General features: G+C 38.4%; 1 protein-coding gene across 9 annotated transcripts in view; it reads right to left on the bottom strand.

Moving 5' to 3' along the window:
- The window catches only part of DENND1B (DENN domain containing 1B), a 341,500-nt gene that overhangs the window by 77,225 nt on the left and 251,414 nt on the right, over positions 1-12,861 (bottom strand). For all 9 annotated transcript variants that reach the window (XM_079925473.1, XM_079925475.1, XM_079925476.1 and 6 more), the window contains one exon: positions 706-807. In XM_079925473.1, the coding sequence (XP_079781599.1) occupies positions 706-807 (102 nt within the window). The remainder of the gene's footprint in view (positions 1-705; positions 808-12,861) is intronic.

The following is a 12,861-nucleotide window of genomic DNA, read 5'->3' as shown; positions in this document are numbered from 1 at the left end:
AGGTAAGTCCCATCACTGAGTTTTTATTCATGTCTGCACCCTGGCCCCAAGCACAGTTTATGACACACTGTAGGTCTTCATTAAATGTTGAATTCACATAGCTAACTTTACACTTAAAATTGTCATGTGGAATAAGAAAAGTAAGTGTTAAGAACTTAATTTAAATTACATAAACAGAAATACGGCAAGCCTAAATTAAGAAACTTGCCGTGATCACACAGTGGGATGAAAGAGACACTGCATCTAAACTTTCTGGAATCTGATGTCAAGCTGCTGCTTTTTGAAATGACAGTTTTATTTTCTGAGCCAGAAATCAAGACACACAGAAGGACTATAAATTTTTTCTGAAATTTTAATTTGTGATTATGTAAAGTTTTACAAAGCTTGAAAAGTTACGTATTTATAAATCGTTTTTATAAACTGGATTGCATTGGGATGGTCCTATTAAAAAACTCTGTTGTTTACCATACCCATCTAGCACACTACGATAAGCCCTTCTAAGATGCCTTACATAACCAGTCTTACTGCTTCTTCTGCTGCGCCTGGATACTCTCCTCTGTGAGACCATCAGCTGAGCAACTTTCAGTGAGGAAGTTTTTAATAGCAAAGTTCAGACATAATTTTACAGTGACAAAAAAGTGTTATAAATTTCTGTTACATTTCTGTAACCCTGTTACAGAACAAAACGTGGAGGTCCACTCTTACCTGCTTAAAAAGCTGGAGGTTAACTGCGGTTTCTAAAAAATGTTTCATCAGACTTGAGCGGTGCTTGACGAAACTCTCCTCGCAGAATGTGATGGGCTCACCCTGGATAGAAACAAAGAATTTCGGGGACGTCAACAGAAAGTCAGCACAAACCAGTCTATCTGAAGAGGCACCTGGGGGGTCACACAGGAGCGTAAGACAGAACTTCAAGGTACTCAGGGTGTAGAGGGAGCGAGACCCTTACACATCATGGCTGGAGGTCAGGCTGGTAGAAATATTCCTCGAGCCGATAAGCTTCTGCTATAGTTTCCTAATCAAGGATCCCTTGGGCTCTAAAAAATGGTCACTTTCACTCCCTCACAGTAAGACTAAATCCCCTAAAAACAAAGATTTAATATCATTAGATTGATTATGAGTATTAAAAATTGCACACAGGGCTTCCCTGGTGGCACAGTGGTTGAGAGTCCGACTGCCGATGTAGGGGACACGGGTTCGTGCCCCGGTCCGGGAAGATCCCACATGCCACGGAGCGGTTGGGCCCGTGAGCCACGGCCGCTGAGCCTGCGCGTCCGGAGCCTGTGCTCCGCAGCGGGAGAGGCCACAGCAGTGAGAGGCCGGCGTACCGCAAAAAAAAAAAAAAAAAAAAAAAAAAAAAATTGCACACAATCTGAACAAGTCCAACAATTACATTTCATTCCGATTAGAAAACATTCTTACATAAAAATTGCTGCATGCTTTTTGCCGTTTATAGTATGATCATTAATTTCTTTTTGAATTAATTAAAAGGTCTTTCAATCACATTCTATTCATAATTGCAAATACAATTCTGACTGGATACTTTCTAGGATAAGCCTCACATGGCATGTGCCTGAACTTATCCTATCTGCTAAGTAATCACAACTCGGCAAGTGTCTTCTGGCAGCTTTGGGCTGTTAGCCACTCTTCCTCCATTGCGAGGACTTTAATTCCAAACACAGCTTCCACAGACTCCCACACGTGACCTCAGGAATCATCTCTCACTGGCAGACCCCCGCCACCTGCTGCTTCCCTCCACAGCCTGAATGGTCCTCTTGCCCATTCAACACAGATGAGGATAAGTGACTTAACGATCAAAATGAAAACAGAGATTAGCGACAACGATTCAGTCCTTATAGTAAACCTTGTAGCAATCTTTACACTGCGGAAAAAAGGAAAAAACTGAGCTTGTCCACCTTCTAACAGAACTTTGAAAAAATATTAATTATAATTTAATTTTAAGAAAGAATTATGTCTTGATTACAGGTATCTGTAAGTAAAACTCTGGAAACTGGTTCTTGAATGAATAAAATAATGGGATTAACAATCTGTATAACTCAGCTGTTACACTGTCTGCCGGAAGTTAATGCACTGCTCCACAGAGCAGCCATTACGCACAGTTAATGCTATTTAAATTTACTAAAATTAAAACTAACAATTTAGTTCCTCAGTCGCACCAGCCACATTTGAAAGGCTCAGCAGCCACAAGTGGCTACTGTATCAGACAGCACAGATACAGAACACTTCCTTTATCACAGAAAGTTTTCTTTGACAGCACTGCTACAAAGGGAAGAAAATAAAATTCAAACTAAAAGTTAGAGAAGACAATTCGATAATCTATTAATTGATGCCACCTAGACCAGCCATCAACTGATGATCTATAATAAAACTAACATTATACATTTTCATATAGATTGTTGCCATTCTTAAGTGCTAGAGAATGATTTAATACATATTTTAAGAACTGAATTTACATAAATATATTTTAGATAATCAAAAATACACCATAGGGCTTCCCTGGTGGCACAGTGGTTGAGAGTCCACCTGCCGATGCAGGTGATGCGGGTTCCTGCCCTGGTCCGGGAGGATCCTGCATGCCGCGGAGCGGCTGGGCCCGTGAGCCATGGCCGCTGAGCCTGCGCGTCCGGAGCCTGTGCTCCGCAGCGGGAGAGGCCACAACAGTGAGAGGCCTGCGTAACGCAAAAAAAAAAAAAAAAAAATACACCATATTTGCCACTATCATAGAACTTACAATCTAATGGGGGAAAAACAACAAACAAGGAATCCTGTTAAAGGTAAAGACCTGTTGTCTTTGAATCCCTAATATCAGCAATATATCTAGTTACACTGGGAGCCCAATAAATGTTTTATAAGTGAATAAATGAAATAGCAAGTAAGCTAAAGCCTTGCTCCGTATGACATATTGTCTTTTCCAAAGCAAATATAAATTTTAAAAATAAACAAAATCATTGCCTCTAACGGCAGTTCCAACTATATCATTGCTATAACATAGAAATCAGGACTATTGATAATCTTAATTTTTGATGGACTTTTCATCCCCAAACATGTGAGAGAGATTTTATTACAGTCTGTAATATGTCTAAAAGTTGTCATTAACATTGCAGAATAGGCTTCAACTCAAATATAGAGTTCTAGCTCCAGTTGAAAAGCTTAGACTTCTGATGTTACAAGCAAGCATTTCTTCTGACTGGAGGGTGCAGAGAGCGGGGGTGAAAGTCTCCAGGGAGAAGGGGTGGGAGCAAAGTCTACCGACTCTTCCTCAAGAGTTGGGCGTAACTAGTCATCAGCCAATGTGAACTGCCTGGAAGAACTCTGTCCTCACTAATCTTGTAGCAATTGCCTGCAATCTGTCAGGAGAAGGGGCAGAGAAAGCTCAGACGTGCTGCCTGCCCCCCTCCTTGATAACAACCATCACGGTAAAAGCTTCCAACTGAACCTTTAATTGATCAACAGTTTGTTCGCTAAGGATCTCAATGATTACGAAGACGACAAAGCCCTGACACATCTTAGAATTTTCTCACAGGGGAAAGAAAAATAAGGCTTGTTTAACAATGCTGTAAAGTTTTATGTATTAATACACAAGAGTCTCAATTGCTGTCATCCTTGGGGTGTATCCTGTGGAACAGATTCTTTTCAATCCAAGTCAAATTGGATGGCGTGGTAAGAAGGAACTCTGCTTAGGATCTTCTGGTTTATTTATGACCTGATGAAAAATCAGGATTAGGACTGAGTAGTTTCTCAAAAACTGTCTTGTTCCAAGTAAGGTGACTACATACCCAGTGTTGCGTGCTAAATTCCCAGTTTAGGCCTGCAGTATGGAAGGTTTAACCTGGGGGCATCTGTGGCTTCACAGAGGAAATTTGAGCTGGTTTTGAAAACGAATGGAAGCTTTATGAAACACAGACAGAAAAGACAGTCTTGAGAGAGGACAGACGTGGACAAAACGTGGGTAGTGTGTTTGGGGTGGGTGTGAATTAGAGAAAGCACCAAAGTGGGATAATAAGAGGTTGGCTGAGGCCTAGTGGCTACTGGACATGGGTTACAGAGAGTACCAGAGGGAAAGGGTAGGTTGAGCCATCCTGGAAAAGGCCTGAGCCACATTCTAAGACACTGGCTATGTCCTTGAAGGCCTCAAGCAGCTCAAAGAAGCATGTGTACGTGTTTTGGAATGGAGAGCGCATAGGCAAGAGGAAATAATGGTACAAAATAAATCAGGCAAGAAAAGACAAACTAGGCAGCAGACAGGAAGAAACAGCACTGACTCTTATTACCTAACATTTACGGGGCACCAATGACTACACTAACAGTAATAACAGCAGCTAATGACTGCATAATACTTATTATGTGCCAGGCACTGTGGTAGGGCACTTTACACATATTAACTCACATGAACCTCAAGCTTATTATCATCATATTCTACACAGGATTAAACTAAAACAAAGTTTAAGTCACTTGCTCAAGACTGCACAGCACTGTAATTGTTAGAGGCAGGATTCACTCTATGCTCTCAACCTCCAAATGATCCCATTTCTGGGTATCCAAGACTATATGAAATGTTTTATTTATTCCACGTCATGTAATCTGTAAAAGTACAATAAACTGTGGTAATTATTACATTTTACAGATGAGGAAGCTGAGGCTTAGAAAGTTTAAGTAGATTAACCCAGGTTGTGAGAGTTTGAAGTTGATGTGGTTAATTACGCTACTAAACATTTCATGGCAAAATCAACAGGACTTGTTTATCAACTGATACACAGCAGTGGTTCTCAAAGAGTGGTCCAGGGACTCTGACCTTTTCATAGGGTCTGCAACACTAAAACTATTTTCATAATAGTGCTAAGATGTTATTTGCCCTTTCACTTTCATTTTCTCACGAGATCCGACTGAGTTTTCCAGAGGCTTCATAATTTGCAATACTGCAACAGAATGAAAGCAGAATCAAACGTGAGAATCCAGCCAGCTTCTTTTAAGCTGGGTAGTAAAGAGATTTGGAAAAATGTAAAACAGTGCCATTCTTCTGACCAAATTTTTTGTTTAGAAATAGACTTATTTTTCATGAAAACATGTTTTATGTTAAGCTTAGTAGGTTTGTGTTTTTACCTTTCCATTTTTTTTTCCATTTTTAAAAATTATTTTTTCTCCTTCCTTTTTTATTGGTTTGTATTGTTTTGAAATAAATTATCAATAATAACTATTTAAAATATATTCAGTTTTCATTTCTAATATGGTAAATAGTGATAGATAGACCCAACATAAGCAAAAGTTCTTTGATGTCCTTGATAATTTTTAAGAGTATAAAGACATCCAGAGGGCTTCCCTGGTGGCACAGTGGTTCGGAGTCCACCTGCCAATGCAGGGGACGCGGGTTCGTGCCCCGGTCCGAGAGGATCCCACATGCCACGGAGCAGCTGGGCCCGTGAGCCATGGCCGCTGAGGCTGCGTGTCCAGAGCCTGTGCTCCGCAATGGGAGGGGCCACAGTAGTGAGAGGCCCGTGTACCGCAAAAACAAAAAAACAAAAAAAATAAAAAAGACTAGGAATACAGAACAAAAACCAGGTTTAATAAGAATCTGGTAAAATCAATTGTGGCTAGTGTCTCGGCTTGGGCTCTAAGCCAAGCCTGAGACAGGGATTCTTGTTCACGTGATTTGCTGGCGGAGAATTCTCAGGAAATAGGTACTAAGGGGAACAGGATATGGCAGGGAAAAAGGACAGGCAAGAATGTTGGTTTCATCTGGAGATCAGCTTCAGACTGAACCCATGGAAAAGTACTAATCATGGGGCAGAGTCCATCCAGCCTTGAGGCAAGGCCAGTTTCCTACTTCCTGTGTGGGTCAGTCACTGAACCTGGGCCTCTCGGTGGGAGGGGTGGAGGAGAAGGTGAGATGCCTGGAAGGCCCTGCCCATTTAGCTAAGGGCAATTTTCCTCTGAAAATAACACCAGCCGGTACAGCCTGGGGAGGGCCTCTAGGACAGTGAAGGCCGCCTGAAGGTACAGTAACACAAGCTAGAAAGTCAAGCTTGGAACATGTGCTGTTTAACCTATATTTAGGAAATAGCTGCACAGAGCTAGGTATTCAAGTTAAGCGGATCACCCTACTGAGGGACAAAGATTGATGCAACTGAGAAATACTCATCTATAATCTAATTAATTTCTTAAAATTCTACAGCTCATTGACAGAAAAGTAAGTAAATAAATATATAGTTCAGTGGAGACACAGAATAATCAGGTAGAAATATTAAAAGGTGGAAAAGAAAAAATCTTCACGGGAAAATTCTGACATGACGGTAAAGCAACTGACTCTTTTGCTCATGGAGCAGTCATGAGGCAACAGAAAGGAATCAAAACCAAAATTGCTGCAACTGGAATGTCAAACAAAGGAGCGTGGAAGGACGTAAGAAAAATATGATGCATCGTAGAGTAGGAATGAAGTTCTTATTACAGAGAAGAGAACCAGACTTTCCAGAAAGGAACCACCAGCACACTGCTCACCATCACATTTAAGTATGTCAGTCAACAAACACATTCTAAGGATGAATCAACAACACACCAGCACTCTACGATGAGGACCCATTGACAATAGTAAAAACACCAAAGCTCACACTGATTTACCTTTTAAAACATAAAAAGCAGAGCAGAGTCATGATTATCCACAGAACAGTGTCACTCTCAGTCACTTGTATAATGACTAATGATTGGGAAGAAAAAGGGTGCCACCCCTGCAGGGTGCCAGGAAGTGCAAGTCACTCCTACCTGACGGCATTTAAGTTACTCAGAACTGCCCTCCACTGGCATCAATCTGGCCCATACGGACCACGGGATTTACCTCTAGAAGTAAATTCTCCATCCTCCGGATATCCAGAGACATTTGTATCTTTCTTTTAGCACTCATTTTCTGCACTGTATTAAATGTACATCTTTGCATTCCCTGTAGCACCCAACACAGTACCTTGTGTCTTGTGTCTTCAATAAATACCCACTAGTTACTATCTGAATTATTTTTATAAGATAATTAAGGCACAGGTAAGATATGGATGAAATGGAGCTGTTTTTCCTACCCTATTACTATGTTCAGCTTCAGAGAAGTTATTGTTATTGAATTAATATAACACTTTAGTTTATTTTTAAGAATAGATGTGTTTAAAGTTCTAGACTATTCTCCAGGGTGGGAAACTTTGCAAGAGCAAGAAAATACTTAAAACATAGACTAGAGCTTTATGCTTTAAGAATGTGTATGACTTAGCAAAAGTTCATATTGATAAAAAAAAAAAAGGAAGGTGTCAGGAAGAATGCTACTGTACAAAAATGTGAAGTAAAATCCAAAGCATCAACATGGTACTTATTCAGTTCCTTAGCACACTTGGACGTAATATGTAATGTCACTGTTTCATAAGGAGTATAAACAAACTAAGCAAAAATGTCTGCATAATGACGGTATATTTACATTTTTAAATTCTCTGAAAGATTTGGCTACCAGTTGTCTCGTGGAAATATTAAAATATAGGTAGGTTCTCATAGAAAACAGTAATAAAGATTTTTCAGGCTATGTAGCATCTGTTTTCCAAGTGTCCCAATGCTATTATTATGGCATATCTACTCTCAGTTTAGTGACCATGAAAACAATGCTGCTTTAATTGCTGAGAATCGTTCGTGAAAAGTCGCATGTTCACATCATAAACTTTAGTCATTAATAAAAATCTTCTCTTATGTACATATTATTACAGGAGTGTATCCTAAGTTATTAGATCTGTCTTGAAAAAAACATAGCTCTCAATGTTCCACTGGCCTGTGATTCAGCAAGTTAAGATGGGAAAAGAAATTGATTTTGTTTTTAGGGACAGCTGCTTCTAGCACTTTGGATAAACAAGAGCACTTTAAAAGATCAATAGATTTATGTATTAATTTTATACATACTATGATAAAATACATTTCTCTTCCCCACAATTTAAGGACAAACATCCTCTATTCTCATGACACATATTACCAGTGATATACAGATGGAACCCTTACTAGCCAAGTCCCCAGTTCTCCCTGCCCCATACTAGTTGGGCAATATTTTTACATTTTTGCTAAAAAATTAAGCAAAATTCCCTCTCTACTAGTTTAAAAAAAAAAAAAAAAAGAGCGGAAAGAGAGTGCAACCATATTCCATCTGAAAGCCAAATACCAAATACTTCTTTTGTAGAAACCATCTTGAGGTCAAAAGGTACTCAAGGTTGGGTAATAAGATGAGTGGGTACCTCACATGCTTTGGGAACCACACCACTGTGAGGGGTGAGTACATAAACTGTCCAACTCGGATTCTGAAGTCTCTAACAAGTTAGCAGTTACAAATTTGTTAAATGGAAGCTTTAAGGCAAAGATTTAGTGATTGGCCACCTAAATTATGGATGTCAATCCTGTACTTAAATTGCTTGAACTTAATCACAAAATATAACTCGCTGGTAATGTTTTAAAGGAACATAATCCAAAAAATGTCTGAAGGACAGCTCTTGCTACTAGTCAAACAGGAGCCTAGATTACTAGCTAATCTTTATTTTAAAAAGAATTTCCTTTTTATCCATTAGCAAGGCTCACGGCAGCCCAGAAAAGCTTGAGTGTTTGAAACTAATGATATCATCCTAAATATTCAAAGGAACAGACTTCAGCATTATCTCCATGCTCTTAGGGTAATAAAGTATATGCTTCTGAATATACTAAGCAATATTTTAACTCAGGCAAACATTTCTTTAGCATTAGCTGTTGGTCAAAAATTTGACTTTTATTTTTTAATAGCTTGTGATACAAATGATACAGAGGTACAAATGATGACCCTTCATTGGTTATTTAGTGCAATCATTTAAAAGTATTCTCATGTTTACGGCAATGTTTTTCTTTTGGGGGGATCAGCAGAGGGCACTTTATTTTAGTTACGTTAAGGGAATTTTCCTTACCAAATTTACTACTTCTAAAAAGTCATTTTTAATGATCACAGCTTAATGTACAGAGCATGAACTATATATACCAGGCACTGCTCCAGTAATTTACATATATGAACTCATTTTATCCTCTGAACAACCCAAGAAGTATTACTGTTTTTTTTTTTTTTAAACACATGAGGAAACTAAAGCACTAAGAGGTTATTTGCCCAAAGTCATACAGCTAGTTAGCCACAGAATGAGGATTCAAGCTCTGTTTTAGACTCTGTGCCCTTAGCACTTTTCTTCCATTTATTTAGCACATTAGCTTGATCTCCTGTTTTTGAATTCTTAAAAAGTAGCTAACTTGCTGCTGGCTAAAATCCAAAACCAACAAAAACCAACAAAACATCCATTATTTTATTGAAATCACTTTCCAAAAATTTAAGGAGTTTTATAATTTTCTCTGTAATTAAGAGCAGGTACCACTTATTTGTCAATCATGCCAGTGTGTCATTCAGAGAGTGTAAATTAGGCACTAGGAGAAAAGTGAGAACATATTAAGTGTTGTCACTTAGACATTCTAAGTGCTTAATTTATAAAATAAGTTACTCTTTGGCAGTATTTGGCATGTGCATTTGAAAATGAATACTCAGATCATCCTGAGGGCTTTCCCTCACAACCCACAACCAACTGGTTCCCCAGTGCCACTGCAGAGGGTGCAGGGGGAAGAGGAAGAAGCAGTTTGAGTGGCGGCAGTCACCCCTCGTGGACAAAGCCATGCATGGAAATATATGGCATGGGTAACAAATTACTTCACAAACTTACGTGGACTCTATGAGACGCCTATACCATCTGCACCTTTGGAGAAAATTCTTAAGATTGTGTATTGTTTGTTCAGTCTTTACGTAAATGTATACCGAGTGTCTTCCATATATTTTCATTGAGAAGAAATGTAAGTTCAGAAAATTTATCTCAAGGAGTAGATGATATGAGGAAGGAGGCCTAACGGAACGAAACACTCCACGTTGAAGCAGGACCGGGACCGTGGGAAGGACAGATCCAGATGCAGCCCCACTCGTCACCAGCTGGGGAACCTTAGTGGAGGTTTTTAAACTCTATGAGCATCACTTTTCTTACCTTTAAAATGAAAGGGGTAATATTTTGAGGCTTGTAAAGATTAAGTGAAAGAGTTAATTCAAAGGGCCCATCAATGCCTGGCATCCAGTGGGCACTCAACAGTTATTATTGTAATAGCAATTAGTAAATTATTAATGTCTGGGAAAATAATAATATAAGAACTACAATAAATAATATATTAAAAAGGGAAAAGAGGGCTTCCCTGGTGGTGCAGTGGTTGGGAGTCCGCCTGCCGATGCAGGGGACACGGGTTCGTGCCTTGGTCCGGGAGGATCCCACATGCCGCGGAGCGGCTGGGCCCGTGAGCCGTGGCCGCTGAGCCTGCGCAGCCGGAGCCTGTGCTCCGCAGCGGGAGAGGCCACAACAGTGAGAGGCCCGCGTACAGCAAACAAAACAAAAAAAAAAAACTAGCAGATTTTCAAGACCCTTGCAAATTGTCAGGCAGCACACCAAACTCTAAGGACCCTCAAACTTTGCACAGAAGTGGTAGATGTTTTAAAAAAAAAAAAAAAAAAAAGAGGGAAAAGAAATGTGTTAAGGAAAGTAAATATAATCAATTCACAGAAAGAAAGTGTCACTATAAACTACTGCTTCAAGGATCAGGAAAGAACTAGATGGCCATTAAAAGCTAGAAAGATAAAAGCACTGCCAGGAAGAAAGAACATTGTAAATAAGGGTTTGGAAGCCTGAGAAGCTTGGGACATTTAGAGCCTCAGGCAGAATTCTCTGAGTTGAGGTCGAAGTTTAGAAAAAAAATAAAGGAAGACACAGACCACCTGCCCATCACGAGGGCCTTGAACACCAGGCGAAGGCAGGGCCCTGAGACTCTGGTCCGTCACAGACCAATCAACAGGTTCAATTTTGTCAAACGTAAGGGAAATACTGGTTCAATTTTTGTGTGTGTATAAACAATCATGAAATTTCAAAAAGTAATACCTAATTAAAGAATTCATATCCATTAAAAGCTATTTTGTAATATTTTCCTTTCCAACTGTACTCCAGTAGCTGGAGGATACCACTAAAATACATTTATGATGAAAAGAGACAAAACCATGAAATAATTGTAACTTCTAAACTTGGCTCTTTTGTTTTTTTTTTTACATCAATCAGAAAATATATCAAAGATATATGCCTGCTATATAAATGTCCAAAAAAAGAATCCATGGTTATTTGTAAAGATAATACATAAAACAACAAATATTTTATATACAATAAATAATTTTCCTTAAACACTATTTATTTTGAAAATATATAGGAAAAAAATGTCCAAATACATTCAATATACTTTAAAAATTGAGCTTTCATTCAAAGACTGAGTCAAAAGAAATGTGAAGGCATACAGAATGAAAATACCATCCCCCAACTCCCAGAAAGAACCAGCAGTAGAAAGGAAAGGAGAAAACATCAAACATAAAAAGGAAAAATGTAGATAAGTTAACAAATAAATTTATAAGCTGTGATCAATAAACAGGAAAGACGTTCTCTGACAAAATTATTTTCCCACAAATGCTGAGAATCTGGCTTTCACGATGTTTAAAAAACAAGTCAGTCATTGAAATCCTGTAACCCTACTATCTGCTCAATCAAGCTCAAAGAGGTAGAAAATCAAGCTACAAAAACTATAGTAAGTAATTAATGTTCAAGATGGAATATTTTAATAATTTTAACCGTCACCTAACAACACTGATAATTTAAATCATTTAAGAAAATTTTCTCTTCAATCTGCTTTCCTCAAATCTGAAGTCTTTTACAAATTTAAAAAGGAAAATGAAAAGAAAAATGTAGCTTATAGATTAAGTATTTAAATGCAGCAAACTAATTTTGTCTTTCAAACCCATTTTTCTGTTTCCATTGATGTTTACTAATTTTAACGACTATGCTCTACTGTAGTGTGGATGACTGGTTTCCAGTCTTGTAAAGAATGAGACCCTATCACTGTCAATCATTTTTGAAGACTCCCCCACGTGAGATACGTATACTCTGTAGGTACTATGAGTTCTATATAATGTTTTAAAATATACACACGTATTTCAAAAAGATCAGCATGCAGATCAGACCACATGCACTTTTCCAGAGACAGTAGCTGATGTGCCTAACTCAGTAACTCCTCAGAGGTGCAAGAGCCACTGGGTGGGAACTACTAATTTAGAAGTCAGCTCGGAAAGCATATAACCCGTTCACATTTGTTTAGTGCTTCATGGTTTATGACAGGATTTACACACCAACCCTGAAAGGCAGACAGAGAAGGTATCAGAATTCTCACTTTACAAATAAGATGGAAGTCGAGTGAGACTAAAGAAATGGGTCGAGGTTACACAGCCTTAACAATGGTGAAGTATCCACTAGATAACAGGTCTTACTACTTATTACTAACTCAATACTTTTAATCCATTTATTCACCTGGTCATGAAAGGGCAGTGTAATCATTTTTGTAAAATCAGACTAACACGCTTAACCAATAATTCCGAGAGAAAAAGACATATTTTAATTTATACCTTTTTGGACCATCTAACAACTTGGGTTACAATTCTACATAATAATAATTTGGGGGTTATTAAAACAAGAAAGAAATGGCAAAGTGAGCTAGGATATGCTAAATAGATAAGCCCACTTAGAAAAGTGTTATGAATTAGGAAGACAATAAATTTCCAAATGTTGCAAAATGTTCAAGTTCTAATATTTTTAAACTTTCACATTATACTTGTCATTTCTAAATTCTGATCTAATAAACCCAACTGTCCGGTTGATCTCTTAGTAATCCTAAAAAGATTGGGTCATTACTCTAAGACGTAGTAACACAACT

The sequence above is a fragment of the Stenella coeruleoalba genome, assembly GCF_951394435.1.
Source record: "Stenella coeruleoalba genome assembly, chromosome: 1".
Classification (NCBI taxonomy): Eukaryota; Metazoa; Chordata; class Mammalia; order Artiodactyla; family Delphinidae; genus Stenella; species Stenella coeruleoalba.
This window is presented reverse-complemented; position numbering and strand designations above follow the sequence as displayed.